Raw genomic sequence first — 19,727 nt, 5'->3', positions numbered from 1 at the left:
GCTTCACTTCCTCTGTTTTCACCAGAGGGCTCACCCCACGTGTCTTATGGGAGAGCCTCCCACTCCTTTCTGCTGACACCTATGACACAACCATTACCCTGAGCCTAGCGATAACCTGTGAGATGACTATAACATTGATCCACTGTGTGATACTGACCCTTATCTGTATCCAACAAATCTTTCACTCCTGATGACACTACTACATACCACATAGACAGAGCGCAGCCACATATCACAAAGTTGATATACACGTTATCCAGGAAGATGATGACTTCCTGGTTAAAATGTTTTCCAAGACCCAGTGAATCTATCAGTTCTTCCATATGCTTAAGGGTATGCTCAGTACCACCTCTGATATTTTTAAAGATCCCATCAAGGCAAGGTTGGTCACACCTAGGGTGATTAAAAAATATAGACCCTCACCTAATGACCTGCCATACATCCGTGGCCATGGGTCTCTGCATTTTCTAGTAGTCCACACAGTGGGAATGCTCAGGCTACAGCAGACGTTCCCCCTTTTTTATAAGGAGATTAATAAAATGGACGCAGGGGGCAAGAGGATAGCAGTGCAAGTAGCTGCACATTAGAGGTTGGATAACTAAGTTGATCTGCTCTTCTGATTTGGCTGGCACATTAGGACGACATGCAGGCTCTCCTTAAACACCTCCCTGAGGAGCATATGCAGAGAGGGCAAGAGCTTGTAATGGAGGGGAAAACCATATCTAACGCCACTATCTGCTTTACTATAGATGTGGCCAACATTGCAGCTAGAGGGATCAACTCCAGTATCCTGGTCAGACATCACATCTGGCCTGGTGCCTCTGGTTTTAAACACGAGGTACAACAGCATCTGCTAACTGTGCTGCTTGATGTTAAGCATCACTTCAGGCTGCATGTGGAACAGAGTCTGGAGACAAAAAAATAGGCTATAGGTTCCCTTCAACATCTACGCCAACCAGGGTCTTTCAGAGGCCACAGTCAGGGCAGATAGTAAGACCACCTCCCAATACCCTCCCACTTCCCATCAGAGACAACAGTAGGCCTACCAGTGACAGTCACTCTGGGGGCATTCCAAGGGTGCCTACAGAGACAACACCAGAGGTAGGGGCAAAGGAGGCTCAGACAAAGGAGTTGCCTTCTGCAAGCAGTGAGTACCCTGTCAGGAGGAGACTTTAGCAGTTCCTTCCTCACTTAGAGAGAGCCTACTGAGCTTGCTTCTATCACACAGCCCATCTACTGCCTCAAGCTCACCTCAGCTCCAGCAAACATTACACACCACAAACACACCCTCAGGCCTGAACACCAGTGCCTTCTTATGAGGAGATTCAGGTGCTCATCTGCAAGAGGGCTATAGAGCCACTACCTCTAAAACACTGCATCTATGGGATTTACTTATTGTAGTTCCTCATCACCTCGTCATTTCATTACAAGACCGGAGGATACCATTATGCATGATGGCAGCTTTCCAGCACGACTCCAGACATATGTGCAATAGGTTTTGCAATAATGATTAGCAAATGTAGAAGCATTTGACCAATCTGCTACTTTCATAATCCCTTCCAATCTACCACCACTCCAAAACATTTTCCTGGCCGTATTCTCTCTCATAGAATGTGCTGTAAACTTCTCACATCTGTGCCTGCCTCCTGCATTGACCATTTAATCCACCTTGCTATATTGTGCCTGCCTCCTGCATTGACCATTTAATCCACCTTGCTATATTGGTCGAGGTAACTGCTTTACATGGTGTCACAAAAGATTTTAACAACTGATTTACTCCATGAGCTCTAACTTCCAGAGTTCTTGATTCATACTCTTTTATGCAATGTACCACACACAGATCTTTGCATGAATCATATCTTGGATAGAAAATAGTTTCTGACATTGACTTCGTTCATTTTGAAATGTCAGAGGTTACCCCAAACCGAGGGTGGGGTTGGGGGTGAGGACATAAACCATGTTACTTACCTCCAGAACCTTCACATCTGATACCCTACCAAATGAGATCAAACATAATAAACAGACTATATTCTTAGACAATCTCTTAATGTCCAAGTATTTTTTACTTGGCCAGGATTTGAACATTGACAATACCTTACTCACATCCCATAATTCTCTGTATCTTGACTTTGGAGGTCTCTTCAATCTAATACGTAAATACTTTTCATGACTCTACATACTAAAACATTACTTCCTATAGTTCGTCCTTAATGACCTGCAGAAATTGGTGACATTAGGCCTATAAGATAAACTCTTCTTAAATAATTCCTCTAAAAACTTCACAGCTTTCGCAATAGGGGATTCCACGGAATCCAGACCCCTTACCATGCACAAACATACTCATTTGTTCCAAATTCTCTTATTTCCACCCCTGGTTCCCGGAGCCATGACTCCTTCAATAACTCCTCAACCTTTCCCGAAAGGCCTGACACACCTGAAGATCTCCTGATACTTTCCAAGCAAGAAGGTTCAAAACCCCTGACTATAACATAGGATGATCCTCTCCTTCTACACTCTACAAGAGGCCTTCTTTCAACGGCAAATAAAACAGAAATTTGCAAGCCATCTCCAACAGCATGGGGACCACGCCTGAGATGTCCAAAATGGAGTTATAAATACCAGGACACATACTTCTCACTTTCTGCGAGATCCTCTGAATCCATGGCAAACGGAGGAAAGTCATGAGTCTTCATCAACTTCCAATTGTGTCGGAACGCATCTACCGCAAGAGCCCCCGGGTCTGGCAACCAACTGAAATACTTCCAAATCTGAAAAATCAATTGGCTTGTGAATTAAACTATCTCTAAAGGCCCCCTAAGACAATTTAACTCCTGATAAACTCTCAGACAAAGCTTCCAATCTGTGTAATCCCTCAAAAATGTTGAACTGCAGTCCACGGACACATTTTCCACTCCAGATAAATATTCTGCTTTCAGACATATCTTGTGTTATAAACAAAATATCCAAATCTCCTTTGACAATGCTGAAAGCCCACTGGACTAACATTCCCCTGGTCGATATATATATATAGGTCACTCCAGAGACATTGTCCATCTTCAGGAGCACTGCATTGCCTTTCAAAACATCTTTGAAACTCATGACCGCATAAATACTTGCTGTCATTTCTGAAATATTGATATGAGAATTCCTCTCTTTGTCTGACCATAAATCACCAGTCTCCTGAGCACCCAAACATGCACTCCAACCTGACAGACTGGCATCCATCTGGCACAATCTGGAACACATCCAAAAATTGCACAGCCTCCAAATTCTTCAAATTCTGCAACCACCAAGTCAACTCAGACGTTGCTTCTGAATCCAAAGTTATGCTGTCTCCATACCAAAGACCGGAAAGAAGTGCTTTTGCCTTTACTCTTTGCAATGCTAGATAATGTAAAGGTCCTGGAAATACTGCCTGACTTGACAAGGATAGTAAACTTATCAACCTCGCTAATTCCCTCAACGTCAAACAGTCCCTTTGCTATACATAACATAGGGGGTCATTCTGACCCTGGCGGTCATCGACCACCAGGGTCGACAACCACGGAAGCACCGCCAACAGGCTGGCAGTGCTTCTTTTTGTATTCCGACCGCGGCTGTGAAGCCGCGGTCGCCCAGCCGGGTCCGGCGGTTTCCTGCCGGATTACCCCCGGCTGGGAGAATCCTCAGCGCCACCATAGGGATTCCGACCCCCTTCCCTCCAGCCTGTTTCTGGCGGTTTTCACCGCCAGAACCAGGATGGCGGGAACGGGTGTCGTGGGGCCCTTGGGGGCCCCTGCACTGCCCATGCCACTGGCATGGGCAGTGCAGGGGCCCCCTCACAGGGCCCCAGAAAGATTTTCACTGTCTGCTTTGCAGACAGTGAAAATCGCGACTGGTGCAACTGCACCCGTCGCACCCCTGCAACTCCGCCGGCTCCATTCAGAGCCGGCTTCATTGTTGCAGGGCCTTTCTCGCTGGGCCGGCGGGCGCTCCTTTGGCGGGCACCCGCCGGCACAGCGGGAAAGCCAGAATGGCCTCCGCGGTCTTTTGACCGCGGAGCGGCCAAGTGGCAGTTCCCATTTGGCTGGTGGCTACGGCCGCCAGCCAAACTCGGAATGAGGGCCATAGTTCTTTATTTTGTCTACCTTTTGTCGGGTAAACTCAACACAACATCTAAGGTGTCTCTTGTGAACCCCAGGAATTCCGACTTCTGAGAAGGTTTAAAAACTGACTTTTCCATGTTTATCAGAAAACCAAGACTCTCCAAAAGATCCTTTGTCCTCTGCAGATCTTTGAGAAGCTGATCTACACTTTCAGATATTAAAAGGATGTCATCCAAATAGATGATAATTCTCACACCTCTTTCTCTTAGAAAAGATGCCACCACTTTCATCACCTTGGTGAAACAACAAGGTGCTGAGGACAGACCAAAGGGAAGACAACAAAATTGATAAATTTGACCCTGCCAAAAAAAGTGGCGATATGGTTGACTGTGACTCGACATTGGAATGGTAAAGTAAGCATCCTTCAGGTCAAGTTTCACCATCCATTTGTTCCTTAACATAACAGGATGTCTCTCAAAAGTTGGATTCCCTCCCTCTTGAAATGTCTGCAAACTAAAAACTTGTTGAGATGTCTAAAATGTATCTCCACCCTTTGTCCTTCTTTTCCATTAAGAACAATGTACTTATGTACACTTTTCCTTCTACACTTACTCTCACAGTTGAATTTTTCTCTAACATGCTTGTTATTTCTTCATCAACAACAATATTCTGGTCCTTGGTCAGTTCTTCTCTCAAATTTATTGCAGGTCTCCACCCTTTGTCCATCTTTTCCGCTAAGAACAATGTACTTATGTACACTTTACCTTCTACACTCACTCTCACAATTGCATTTTTTGTCAGCATGCTTGCTATTTCTTTCTTGACAACAATATTCTGGTCCTTGTTCAGTACCCATTGTCTTTGTTCTCTGTACTGACATGGAATCTCTGTAAACTCTTTTTTGTAACCCTGAATAGTATTAAGAACCCAAGGGTCCTGTTTAAATGTTTTGCATTGTTTTATAAAATACCTTGAGCGTTCGCCTACTTTTTGTAGGAAAAAAACAGTAGCAGTCACTGTACTCACCAGCTGATCTGTGACCTTGGGCTCTAGATCTCCTTCCTCGTTGTAATCTTCCGTGTTGAGTGTAGAAGGAGGTTACAGCACCTCCTGAATATCCTCTTTCTCTTATTTGAGCATAATGGGACCTTTGTAATCCTCGGCCAGCAGAAAGTCCCCTTCTACCAGCCCTCCCAAAAACACCATTGTTGAACTTGTGTCTCATATTAAATTTTGCTTTATTCAAAGCCGTAAATGTTAAAACATATTTACTGAAATTCTTAATCATACTTTCTCCAAATAACTACTCTTTCGGGTTTTCAGAGCTTTCCTTGACTGCAAGGTCTCTCAATTTAGGGTTTATTACAAACAAGACAGCTTGTCTTCTTTTGGCATTCAAGCCTGCATTTGCAGTTCCCAAAAGAACAATAGCTCTTTGACTTCGTCCTCTCAATAATTGTACATCTATTGGAGTTTCATTAATATAGGCTTCTTCAGCCATGTCAAGGATACAAGCCAGTGGGCCAAGGACATCAAAGAGTTTATCCTGGCACTGTTTAAGTGATCATTGGAGGCCCATACGAGGATCTCTCCCCAGCTTAATTAAAAAAGTAATAAGCTCCGAATCTAAATTAGGAGTTAGGCAGACCGTCTGATCTATTAATGGGCTGGAGTAGTCTGCTTTCAAAATATTCCTCTCCTTTTTATCTAATGGATTTCGTATCCATTTCTTAATAAATTGTGCTGCATGGTCTAAAGGCCACAAATCAGTGCTTCTTGGGTGACAACTATTGTAAGGAGAATACATCTCCCCCAAAGGATTTTTTCGGGAATTTTTTGCAGCAGACTGTAGTTCCTCTCCTCTTTTAAAAAAATCATCCTGAAACTCATCATTGTTTTCCAAATCTAAAATATATTTGTTAAAATGTTCTATATCTTTAACCCAAAATTCCTCATTCATAATAACAGACCCTTGGGATTCCAGTGCCTTTCTTATTTATGTCGCTCTGGACATCTTCCTCGCCACACTTTGTGCTGCTTCGGGCACCTTTCCTTTTCTTGGTACTAAGAACAACCATCTCTTTTTTGCCAACAGGCTTTTTGTTCAAATGTTTCATCTTTCTCTTCCTTTTTCCTTGAGTTACATTCTTCTCTGCATCACTCTCTGATAATGACCAGTACTCATTATCAACAACCGATCTCCTTTTTTTGCTCAAAATATCTTTCAATGACTATTGAATACAATTTTTGATTTAATTCTGAATTAATTTCCTAATAATTTTCTCACTTATTTTTCCCTCAGGAATGACCACCGCATTCTCAGATTCCGACATCCTACCAAAATAAATTTATGAATGCTAATAAACTGTAGTGAGAAATTAAAATATATATAAATATATTATTGCAAATATGACAAAGTGTAACAATATAATATCCCACCATCGAAAAAACACCTACTCTTCAAACTGTAATTCGCAACTGACAACTATCAATTGCCAATCGTTACAAGGGCTAACTTAGCTGTTTGCTAATTAATGGGATTTTGTGCAACTACAAATGGCCACCACGTCCCACAAGAGGTAAAGGAATGCTAAGCCTAAGCGCATTCCTCTAACCTTCTCGTTAGCACAGCATGTACAACTGAGCTCCTCGAGACTCCGTCACTGCAGTATAAGAGGACTGCAAAAGGCCCAACCCTGCATCATGAACGTTATTTGTGCTGGAAAGCAGCTTACTTCAGAGCTGTGTGCGCTAAAATGTTGTCTCCACCCAAAGCTGTTGCGTGCTCCCAGCTGACGAAAGCAGTAAAAATCAATGCTGTGCGCCATCGGCAAAGGAACAAACATGCGTGAGACCAACAACGGAAAAAGAGACAAGTAAGACAAAGTCTGTGCCAGACATTGAATTAAATGTTTTATAAAACTGAAAATCTTTTAAAGAACTCATATACTCACCGTTATAACCCTATCATCTGCCAACAAAACTAAAGTATATAATAAAAGACACATAACTGTGGACATATATCTTAATAAGCTATGAATCAAGTGCTACTTATCTGAACTGGAGCAGCAAGTAAAAGAGGATGTGGCTGTAGTTCAGAGATTATTTATAGGATTTAGCATTCTATTCTAGAACGTTTCTTTACAATGTAATGTTTTTCTCTGAAATGTGTTGCTTGGGTGGCATTAAAGTATTTAAAATGTATAATGCCTTCAGCCTTGTAATGAAATTCATAAATCTCCAGCAGACAGACACCTGCAGCATGCAGTAGCTAGTCTTCTGCTAGCTCCCCTTGGGTAATTAGTGAAACTGCAATTCTGACAGCATCTGCTGTTAATTGATGGGAGACTGCCATGACTTGCTTCTGTTGTAGTGCGGACTACACCTTGGTCCCATGGTGCTTGCTGGCTCCAAATCCGAACCTATTTCCACAATGGGCCACTGAAGCCATCCTTTCCACTTTGAGGAGGGTAGATATGGTGCCTTCTGACTATCAGCTAATGGGAAGTGTGTGCGTGTCTTTGTGTGGCACATACCTCACTCTGCACAAATGTGCCTAGTGTATCTGCCTCTTTGTATGAATGCAACATGCTTGAGCATTCAACACCATAAGAAAAAAAAATTGCCATTGTTTTCCATGTGATGACTTGTGACACTGGTGGTTAAGTAATGGCATCACTTTGATAAAATGCTTAAAAAGAGTTGCATCCCAAATTTACTTAATATTAAAGATTCCTGCATTGATCCCAGTCTTCCATTTGACATTTTAGTAATGAGACCTAAACTCAGGCTCACTGGTCCGTGTCTTTTCCAGTTTGTCAGTGCGGAGTGAAATGTTGGTGGCTTTGCATCACTTTTCTTTTCTAAATCCGCACCAACGCAGGTCGTACCATTGAGACCTTCCCCAGCGCCAGTTCGATTGTCAACGCTCATCGTGCCCACCATCGATGTCGACCCAATCCTCATCCCTGACGAGTCCGACAGCTTCGGCCGACGCCTCCTCTGTCTTCGATGGGGCCTACTCACCCCAGTTCACGTTCTGGCCCTTTTTCTTATGGGTGCAAATTCGGGGAAGGATTGGAGGGAATGCCTGGACCATTAGGAATACTAGGATGCCAGGGACTTCCACATCTGAGCCCCTTCTGCCATTCATTGAAGCCCTCATTGATGTCCTATTGGGTACTTGGTCCAGACTCAACATAGGAGCTCCTGTGAACACAACTATTGCGTGCAGCCATCGGCACGCCTGGAACGACCCTAAATTCCTATCCCAACACCCCACGCATGAGACCCTTGTCATCCAGGCATCCTCTTCCTCTGGCGCAGTCCCTTCCACACCCCGCATAGGGAATCAAAGGCTGAAACAATTTGAGAATAAGATGTTTTCTTCCTCCAATATTTCACCAATGGGAGAGATGCAGCGAAGTTCACTATCAGATGTGGGCTGGACACGTCCAACTCTCTAGGTAGATTGGTTGTGACAATGGTGACTTTGAGGCGCAACGCCTGGTTGCATACATCTCTTTTTTTCAGGGGATGTCCAGCCGACCCTTATGGACCTGCCCTTTGATGGCTCCCGTCTCTTTAGAGACAAGGCAGACTCGGCTTTGGAGAGGTTCAAGGACTCCTGGGCTGCAGCTCAGTCCTTTGGCCTTTCCACTGCCCCTCGCCCCCAACAGTCTGCCTTTTGCCCATTTCGTGGCTAAGGAAGGAGCTCCCTGTCGCGTCCCCACTCCAGCCACCATGCTATCCATGCTGTTCAGCCACTGCGTGGCCGGGGACAGGAAACCAGAGGTCTGTCCAGTCCACCCTGTCCCTGCTGCAGCCTCCAAACCCTCCTAGTCCATCCCCCACCCCGATCCAGTTGGCGTCAGGATTTGCCATCACCTGTCCCACTGGGAATCCGTCACTACGGACAGGTGGGTTTTGCAGATCATTTGAAGGGGCTACTCCCTCCCTTTTGAATCTGCCCCACCAGCATTGCCTCCATCAGTCAGCCATATTCTGGAGGATCATTTGGCACTTCTCAGCCAGGAAGTTGCAGCTCTCTTGGCCAGGGAGACTATAGAGAAGGTCCCAGAGCCAGAAGTAGGTCGTGGTTGTTATTTCTGCTACTTTATGGTGCCCAAAAAGGACAAGGTTGTACATCCTATCCTAGACCTTTGGGACCTCAATTACTTCCCCAAGAAGGAGAAATTCAAAAGGCTCACCCTGGCTCAGGTCCAGTCTGCCTTCTACGTAGGAGACTGGATGGTAGCGTTGGACTTGCATGACACTTATTTCCACGTTCCCATCCGGCCGGCCCACAGACATTACCTACAATTTGTGGTAGGTCATGAGCACTTTCAATTTACTGTGCTCCCCTTTGGCCTTACCAACGCCCCTCGGGTGTTCACAAAAGTGATGGTGGCGGTTGCAGCTCATCTGCACCGTTGGGGGTTTCAGTCTTCCCCTACCTCGACGACTGGCTGATGAAGGCAGACTCACCCCAGAAAGTTGTCTCCCACTTTCAGATTACGGCAAACCTCCTGCACACCCTGGGGTTCACTATAAACAAGCCAAAGTCACACCTGACTCCTTCTTACATGCTCCCTTTCATCGGAGCTGTTCTAGACACAGTGCAGTTTCAGGATTATCCGAAAAGCAAGTCCAAGATATTCAGGCGTTGATTCCGATCTTTCAGCCTCTGTCTTGGGTTTCGGTGAGACTGACTCTGGCTGGAACATCAGGAAATTACCCTGGTGTTTCAACATCTGGCGAGCTCTCTGAACACCAGAGCAGACGAACTCAGCCATTGATGCATAGCCGATCACAAATGGCATCTCCATTCAGAGGTGGCACAAGGTCTCTTTCAGTAGTGGGGAGATCCTTGGTTAGATCTGTTCGCCTCTGCAGAGATCGTGCAATGCCAGCTATTTTGCACGTTGGAGTTTCCAAGGCGGCACTCGCTCGGAGGCGATTTTAATCTCCAGTGGCACTCCGGCCTCCTTTCTGCCTATGCCACTTTTACCCAGAGTTCTCAAGAAGATCAGGAATGACCGGGTCCAAGTTATCTTGTTGGCTCTGGATTGGGCTTGGAGAGTATGGTATCCCGAGCTATTGAGCATGGCCACGTATCCCTCCACTCAGACTGCCTCTTCGGGAGGATCTTCTTTCGCAGCAGCAGGGAACGGTTCTCCACCTGAACGTGTCCAATCTCCACCTTCATGCGTTGAGATTGAGTGGCGGCAGTTGACGGCTTTTGACCTTCCACCCGAAATCTGTGACGTTATGTTGGCAGCCAGGCGTCCCTCCACCAAAATGGTACACGCCTGGCATTGGCATAAATTTGTGGCATTGTGTACCAACAAATCTGTTGATCCCCTCTCTGCTCCTCTTTCTGAGGTTCTTTTGTTCATCCTGTCTTTAGCCCAGCAGGGCTCTGCTTTGGGCACCCTTAAAGAGTATTTAACAGCTATTTCAACCTTTTTTAGGGTACCTGATCAGCCTGCACTCTTTAAGTCTCCCATTGTAAATCGATTCCTTAAAGGTCTCACCTATTTATTTCCTCCCACTCCATTTATCACGCCTCAGTGGGACCTTAATCTTGTCCTTACTTTCTTAATGTGTACTCCATTCGAGCCAATGCACAATTGCACTTTACAGCTCCTCACTTTCAAGACTGTTTTTCTTGTTGCCATCACTTAGCGAGTGAGCTTCAGGCTCTTTCTTCAAAGCCCCCATACTTGTCTGTGCACCCTGACAAAGTGGTGTTGCGCACTAAGCCTTCCTTACATCCCAAGGTTGTTATGGCTTTTCATGTAGGCCAGTCCATCACCCTTCCTACTTTTTATGCACCGCCACATCCTTCTAATGAGGAGGAGAGACTCCACCATCTGGACCCAAAAAGAGCGTTGGCGTTCTGTCTAAATCATACTAAAGATTTCCGGGTGGACGATCAACTCTTTGTTGGATATGTGGGTGCGAAGAAAGGGAAGGCGGTGCAAAAACATACCATCTCTTGATGGGTATTTATTTGCATCAAGATGTGCTACTCTGTGGCCAAGAAGCAACCCCCTGAGAGCCTGCATGCTCACTCCATCAAAACTACTGCTGCTTCCACTGCGTTAGCACGCGGAGTTCCCATCCTGGATATCTGCCAGGTAGCTACGTGGACATCCGTGCACTAGTTTGCTAAACATTACTGCCTGGACAGTCAGGTCCGTCGGGGCTGCTACCTTGGTCATTCGATCCTTCAGGACTTTCTAGTATGATCTTGGTTCTCAGCCCACCTCACAGGATGGCATTGCTTGGGTATCTATTCTAAGGTAAGGAATCTGCAACTAGAAGTCTCTATCAGATGTACAAGTTACTTACCTTCGGTAACGATATATCTGATAGAGACATATTCTAGTTGCATATTCCTTACTGGCCGACCCATCCTTCCCGCTTGCGAACTGATTTCTAGGGACAGGGATTCCCCATTCAGAACCTTAGCTCTGGCACATCAATCTTAGTGTTCTTCGCGGCTCTGCGCTTTGGCATGGAAAGTCGTTAAAAGAAACTGACCTCACTGTGCTGAGGCGGCGTCTATGTACTATTCCCGCCATAATCACGGCAATTACGATGCCCGCAGAGGTGCCCGGCATGCAAGGGTATTGCTAGAAGAAAATAATCTCAGGAACCAGTCTGACATCTGGGAGAAAATTCTAAGGTAAGTAATCTGCAAATAGAATATGTCTCTACCAGATGTATCGTTACCAGAGGTAAGTAACTTGTACATTTAGTTGGGTAACAAACTTCAGTTATCTGTTAGTAGCACAAAGGGACCCTCTTCAAGGAGGCACATGCGCTCTAATTGTTAATGTTATTTAAAAAGAAATGTCCATACGTACATACCTCAAACATAATGCCGCTTTTTTGATGTTACCTGCTTATGCAGAAAACACCCCACTATCTTATTGTTTTCAGATCTCTAGCAAAAAGTAGTAGTGGCAACACATAAACACGTAAAGCAACTTAGGTAACACTACCATTTCACACCCAGAATTAATACAAATCCCTTGGGTCCCGTGACTTTTTCAAATTATGCTTAAAATGGCACACAAAGTTTTAGTCAAACTACTCTGATGTTTCAGCGTGCTGTTAAATTCGGGGAATTGCACCATTCATTCATTCAGCATAGCATATACATAATCCCTTAAGAAGATTTCAAGGCTAATGCATTTATATTCATTATATTAACATCTTGAGATCCAGTGCTATATGACCAATGCCTGTTTTTTGTAACTAAACATATGTTCACAAAACCTACTTTTCAGAGTAGGTCATCAGTGTGCCATCTTTCTTTGTGGTGTTACTAGTAGATTTTTACACTTTCTTTCTGTGATCAATCTGCCTTGCATCAGACCTACAATTTTGCTATTTCCATGTTGTCAATTTATACAAGATCATTGTGATGCCAGTGTGACTATGGCTTTATACCAGAACCACTATTTGCAAGTTGTTGTCCATCTCCTAAAATGTGACATTGACATTTCATTCAAGATGGGCTAAACCATCTGTATTTTATAGCTGCTGGATGTAAAAAACACAGGCAATAGTAATTTATTTGATCACAGTATTTTAAAGTCTTATGCGTTACCTATAAAGAAATATTGGGATATTAAAAGCACGCCAGCCATTTGCAGTTCTACTGTGTTAAAATGGATGTCGTCTGAGAGAACAACCATTATAACCAGTCAAATGCAGTGTGAAACTTTAGGAAACCCAAAGACATTTTCTGCGTTGATTGAGAACATTTGCTAAACCATTATTTAAAAAGTTTGGACATAATATCCTCAGATTTATATGCACAGAAATCACTGCTTTCTGTAGGTTAATGTGATGAGAGTTATGGGAATTGGAAGGACTTTCCTCTATAAATGGGGTTCTCCTACAATTAGCAGTTTGGATAATGGCGGTAACTTGAAAAAAATTAAACTGAGGTTTGAATTAGTTTATGGCATACATTTTCCATTTTCTAGCATCATCTAATAAAATATTCTATTCTTTTAAAGCATGAAAGCCTTGGACAGGGTACATTCACCAAGATTTTCAAAGGACTAAGGGAGGAAGTTGGAGATTATGGTCAGCTACATCAGACTGAAGTACTCTTAAAGGTTCTGGATAAAGCACACAGAAATTATTCTGAGGTTTGTATAATGTTTGAAATTGCGGTATTTGAGATAACAATGCTTATATATTTCATAAGATTTTGAGATCACATTGTCTGTCTTCTCTTTGGATATTAGGAGTTAAAACTGTGGAAAAATGATTAGGTAAACTTGGTACTACCTTTTTTCAACCACCACTTCAAACAAGTGTTTTAGAACTGAAGGGCATGTGTAATTTCTAAAATAGTTGAATCTCCTCTCTATCACTCTTTCTACTGACCTTGCCTTACACCCATAATTATCCTCACCCCCTTCCATCTCCGCTTACCAGCTCTTGAAATCCTAGCCACCAACTCCCTCCTGATCACCTTTCTGGATGTCCTCTCCACCCATCCCTGTTTTTCTGCTTTGGCCTGATGCATTAAAGACCTCTTCTCTTTCCCCTGGCTTCCTATAGATTGCCACATGTAGCCTCTGCAGTGGTCTGAGTACCCTTTCCACTGTACTTCCATTTATGCAGTTCTACTTTAGCTCCTACCAATGAATAGGAATTGTCTTGTCTTGTGATTCCTATTATGGTAATAAGACTGCTTGTTTTAGGGCGGCAGCACCACCACTTATGGCTCCGCTCTCCTCAGCCACAGGAAAATAGGTATTTCAGAGGGTAGGAACCCTTGACGAAGGTTCGACTCCAGGACAGTCCTTCTCCCACCCCATGGGGTAAATGTTATCCCACGAATCGGGTAAGACTTGAAGAGGCAAGTATTATGCTGGCTGTGCATGCGTAAAGTATATATCATGCCACATAAAAATACGTAAGACATGTCATGGGGGTAGTACTAGGAAATCTGAACCCACCCTGACGAAAGTGTAGGTCTGAAACATGTTGATGCAATGGGAGAATTCAGGGTCATAGGACCATTATATCCTAAAACTCAGATCATGTTACAGTTTTAATCATTCCCATCCATCCTCCTAATAAGGTACACCTTTGGACTGTTTAAGGAAATCTTATCTTGAGGTTACGCCCCCTAATATAGCCGTCAGGAGTCTGGGTAACCCGAGTGATGAAGCATGCCACTATTATAGTGGGTGAAGGTTAAATATATGAAAAATAGTTTCTTCCTTTTCCCACATACATAAGTGTGGTGTACAGGTGTAGCATGTAATCTTTCCCTTTCATTTTAAGACTCTTTATCTCAAGCAGCTAGTGTTAGTAATAGTTCAGTGTAGGGAGGGTGTATCCCTCTACCCTTGTGAAAAGGGTCTCCCCTTTCCCTCGAGGTTAGGAAGGTTTCCCTTACCGACCAGACCTTTCGTTGAGGAGTATGTCGCAGGACAGCCATGATGGAATGCCCTCTGCCCCCCTTAGGCCTATGTGGTTGTTTATATAATAAAGCCATGAAAATATGTCTAAGAATTAGGGACGGGCTCCTAAGCTCCTAGAGCAGCAATATGAGTTAGAATATCATGTACCAAACATGACAGTCTTGAACAGGACACAAAGTGAAAAACGTGCAAAGGGCTGATGAAATGTGCAGCACGAACAACTATGTCTTCTCAGAAAGAAGCAGATTATTAAAATATAAAAACAAGAAACTGCAAACTGGCTGTGCTAAAAAACTATGAATTACAAAAAAAAGTGTCTGTGTGTAAAAGGCACAGGCTACGGGCCTAATGCTAAAAATAAGGGTGGCCTGCCAAGTCACTAAGGAGAACCCATTAGTCTTATCTACACTTTCACCTGATTTTTCCATTGTGTGCCCCACATGGCATGCCTGTAACCTTCTCTAATCTTTAACTTCTCATTTTTCTCTAACACTGCCTCTTCATTCCCACACATTCACATTCTTCTTCCCAGAATATGTGTGGCTTTATAATTAATCCTTTCTCCTTCTTGTCTTTGATTCACCAGTAAAAGGAGTAGACTGACAAGTGCAAATGAATACCAAAGTATCTACAGGAGTCATCTGTCAGAGTCATCAGTCTTTTTCCCACAGCTCTTTTATCCTGGTTTATGTGTGGTTTAAAGAGTGAAGCATAAAAAAGAAGGAGGTTGGTTGAATGATCTGAGACATAGGTGGAAAAAGATGAGAGTATAGGCAAAAAAAAGGCAGAGATTTTTCAGGAATGGAGTAACTAAAGTAAATAGGACTGGAAAGATGTTGGAAATGAGATGAGTGAGAGACAATAGAAATATATTGGAGAGACTCCAGAGGCAAGAGTTGAGTGAATCAAAGTCGAGATGGCGATCTGAGGCACAGATGTGAAAGGGAGCGTGCTAGATAGCAACAGACGAGAACACAGAGACAGTAAAGCAATATTTCAGAAGCAGTGTTCAGGTCTGGCCACTCACCCATAATCCATGTTTGGGTCTTTTATGTCTAATTTATGGGAAACAGGAAGTAACAATGTTACCACACTGGATTATATGGTAGACAAGTGCCCTTGAGAAGCTGCCACCATTTCTGGAGGAAAAAGTCAAAGGTGTGAAAAATCACTGGATGGAGAAGGACTTCAAAGAATTGAAGAAAATCAGGAATCCAAAATCTGATAGTGGAATTCTTCATGAGTGAGGAGTCAGGACCTGCAAGTAGAGGGAGCATGGAAGCAATTGAAGAAACAGTGTTGTTGTGATGCACCCACCAACCGCACTGAAACCTTTATATAGTAAACAAAAAAAATAGAAAAAGCAAATTACATCAAACATTGCACAACTGGAAACAAAAAAAGATTCACGAAAACCAGAAACTAATAAAGGAAGAAATAGCCTTGATGGAAAAGGTAAAAAAAAAAAACAGGAACGAAAACCTGAACCAGACGAGCTCCCAGGAAGCTTTAAAAGGCAGCTTGCAAACCCCCTGACAGCTGATAGCCATTTTGGAGTGTGAGGAGCAAGGAGCAGCAACTGGGACCTCTGGAGCACAAAGGAAGGCAGCCCCAGGTGATTAAAACTCACAGCCCCGAGCTGCTTGCTTCATCTGGTGTTTACTGAGACCTGGGAACAATAGAACCACGCAAGGCACTGCAGTTCTTGGGCACCTAGGTGGCTGAGACACAGCAGTCGATGAGCCTTTTAGTAAGCCTTTGGATTCTGACACATTGCTTTTGCCCCATGGATGGGCACATACCCTCATACTTTGTTTGGCATATATTCCCACCTTTTTCATTCATTATGCCCTAAAGGGACTTTGCTTATGTGTACTCCCTTTGAACCAATGTACTGCTGTCCACTCTGACTACTCACCCTCAAAACAGCCCTCCTTGTGGATATAAAATCTGCATAGCGGGTGAGGGAGCTTCAAGCCCTCTCCGTCAGCCCACCATACATCATGTTCTACCTAGATAAATTGGTTCTGAGGACCCGAGCCTTGTTTCCTCTTAAAATTGTGACTCCTTTTCACATTGGCAAAACATCACCCTCCAAAAGTTCTTCACCCCACCTCATCCCTCTAAGGAGAACGAGAGACTTCACTTGGATCCGAAAATAGTCCTTAGCTTTTAACATTGAGGGTCCCATACAACACTGTGCTGAAGATCAGCCCTTTTTTCAATTTGCAGGAGCAAAGAAGGGCAAGGCAGTGCAGAAGTGGACTATCTCTGGTTGGATCGTACTCTGCATTCAAATTTGCTATGCCTTGGCTAAATAAAACCACACCATACAAAGGGAATGTGTACCACTGCATTGGCATACAAAGTGCCTGTTCTGCACATTTGCCAGGCTGCTACACTGGCATCACTTCTGTTCACAAAGCAGTACTGTGTATCCAGCCAGGTTCATCGAGATGGGCATTTCCTCGCTTGGTCCTGCAGAATATTTTGGTTTGAGCCAGTTCATAGAACTGAGAGATGCTGCTTTGGTATCTAGTCAGGAGGTGAGAAATATGCAGTTAGAAGTCTGTATCTGAACAACAAGGTACTTACCTGTATTAACCCCTTTTTTGGAAGAGACTCTATCTAATCGCAGATTCCTTACCAACTCTCCCACTCTCCCATTCTCCCCATTCTGTGAACCAGACTCTTTTCCACCTAAAAAGGTCTCACTTTAGATATCTAGACGCTGGTGCAAGCCAATCTGTGATTGAACACAGCGTTTGAGGTCACAAACAGCGCACAAAGCAGCTGACATCAGCATGCTTTGGAGGTGCCTATATACAAATTTGCATGTCACTTCTGGAGCAGAACAACATTGTTGCAGAGCTGCACGGTCACATAGGTCTGTGGTTAGGGAGAGTCTCTACCAAAAAAGGTGTTACCATAGGTAAGTAACTTGCTCTTCAAACACAGAGAGTGAGAGACTGGAGACTGAGCTGAGTGTGATAGAAAGAAACATTGACCGCATGTAGTCACCAACACCAGACACCTGAATGTGTACTCTATTAGTAAATATATTTATTACTTGCAGGTGTGAAGTATTACATTGCCTCCACATGTACAGAAAATACATTTAATTGTCTTCAAAATATTTTTCTTTAGAGTTCCTATTATCAGATGAAGGTAAGCATCCTTCCTGTACCTTTAGATAGTCCAGTGCCTTACATTTAACACAGATGGGCACAATACGAAAGACTGCCCAGTGAAGTACCTGTGCCGGTAGCTCCCCTGTTAGCCAGTGTGCTATGGACTAGTGGGTGTTTCTCGAGCCTGAGGATATCGTTCCTCATTCCTGATCTGTGGTCTCATACCTAACAGAGGAAATCAGGAAAATCCCTTAGCCACTGTTGAAGTGGAAGTAAATGACAAGATTGCTATTGTGAATGTAGGGGTTCAGGAGAAGCAAGACATTGCTTGCTTTCTCAGGAATTTGCTCATCTAACCTAGGTTAGTAATGGAGCTGGAAGCCTTAGTGCAATGGACAATGTTTTCTATGCTCACCACAGCACAGGCTGATTGTTTGCTTCCTAGCCAATCAGAGGTAAGCCTAGGCAGAAGACTATTTTTCTCTTTTGTTGGGTCCTTTTTAGAGTTACAGGATCTCACTCGCTGGTCAAAGGGCCATTCCCTTTGGTGGATTTCCATAGAGTTGAGGATATGGTAATCTTCTCTTGTAATCACTTTTCTAGCCGGTGAGTATGAAAACACAAATCTTTCTTGTCTTCTTAAGATACCACCAAATAGGAGTAAAACTCCAGGGCCAAAAAACCTCCAAACAGATCTTTTACATGGACATAGCAGAGAGGGAAGAAGACTTAAGTAATACATCCAAAAAATGCCATAGGCAAAAGCTTGGTAGAGGCTGAGGCTGACAGAATCCAGACAATAATAGGAGATGACACGACCATTGTAAGAAGACAGAAAATTGACAAAACCTAGACTCAAAGGGGATAAAAAAAATTACACTAGCAAAAGGTTAAACAAAGGTGCATTAACCGAAAATGTTGCAACACAGAAAAGTGGTCAGCAGCTTTTACATGCAGAGGGCCTTAATCACAATTTACCTGTGTAAGCATAATACTGCACTTAGTAGTAACATCACACTGTTTTACTGTTCATGATTTACAAGTGTAATATTACTACTAGAGGCTGACTTACATGTCTCAACCCCCTCAAAAAACAGGGGAGGGGAAGCCTGCTAGAAAAAGATGTGAACATACTGCTCACATAGGCGAAGGTCTCCTCGAGTGGGCCAGAGTTCTTCCTCTGGTAAAGTATGGGGAAAGATGATAAAGTTTAGCAATTACTAAAACAAATATTTTAATGTAAAATAAAAATGCATATTATCATAAAATAGTTAACCTTGAACCTGATTTTTTTTTTAAAAACACAATAACTCATCAAATCATGTTTAATAATTAAATGACATATATTGATTACATTTATTATTGAAATATTTTTTAAAATCTCACCCTCACTCTAACTTATATACTTTCTATTCAGTGCATTTTATTAAAACCTGTTGTTTAATTTTAGTTGTTTGTAAATAGCATTGGGCTTACTTTTTGTGGGTATGTATTTACATGTCCCTCCATAATCTCCTTGTATTTAGTAGTAAATATTTTCAATTTTTAGCCTCTCTAGGTTTCTCCCACATTTAATACTAAAACATATACCCAGTGCTTTATTTGGGCAGGTGATTGCCAGTGTGTGCCACCTACATTCATTATTGTGGACTGGCCACAGCAGCAAGAGAGGGAAAACACAAAAAGCGAAAGGACTGAGGAAGAGAAAGGAGGAAACACCATCACAAAGGGAGAAAGCAGGAACCTGCAACAGTGAGATAAAGGGTAGTGGATCAAAGAGGCCTGGGTGGGTTTGGACTACGCAGCCCTGGTTTTCAGCATACCAACATTAAATTGTACCGGCCGCAAACTGCTGAGCAGACTTTTGGGCACCAGCACTCTTTCTTTTACAAATTAAGCACTATGAAGTTCTACTTGTGCAGAGACTCCCTCAACAGAGGCAGATAACTCCTCATAGAGAAGATAGGTGGGGCAGAAGACTGCACATGTAGGATTGCCAATAGTTTTGAGTAGGATGTGGATAGTACTATTGTAGTGCCTCTTAATTT

The 19,727-nt window shown here is 43.3% G+C and overlaps 1 protein-coding gene across 2 annotated transcripts in view; it reads left to right on the top strand.

The window, feature by feature from the left end:
• JAK2 (Janus kinase 2) overlaps window positions 1-19,727 on the top strand; it is an 882,548-nt gene that overhangs the window by 690,034 nt on the left and 172,787 nt on the right. For both annotated transcript variants that reach the window (XM_069240320.1, XM_069240330.1), the window contains one exon: window positions 13,124-13,258. In XM_069240320.1, the coding sequence (XP_069096421.1) occupies window positions 13,124-13,258 (135 nt within the window). The remainder of the gene's footprint in view (window positions 1-13,123; window positions 13,259-19,727) is intronic.

The sequence above is a fragment of the Pleurodeles waltl genome, chromosome 1_2 (genome assembly GCF_031143425.1).
Source record: "Pleurodeles waltl isolate 20211129_DDA chromosome 1_2, aPleWal1.hap1.20221129, whole genome shotgun sequence".
Taxonomy (NCBI): Eukaryota; Metazoa; Chordata; class Amphibia; order Caudata; family Salamandridae; genus Pleurodeles; species Pleurodeles waltl.
Note: the sequence above shows the minus strand (reverse complement) of the source record. Positions and strands in the feature narration are given on the sequence as shown.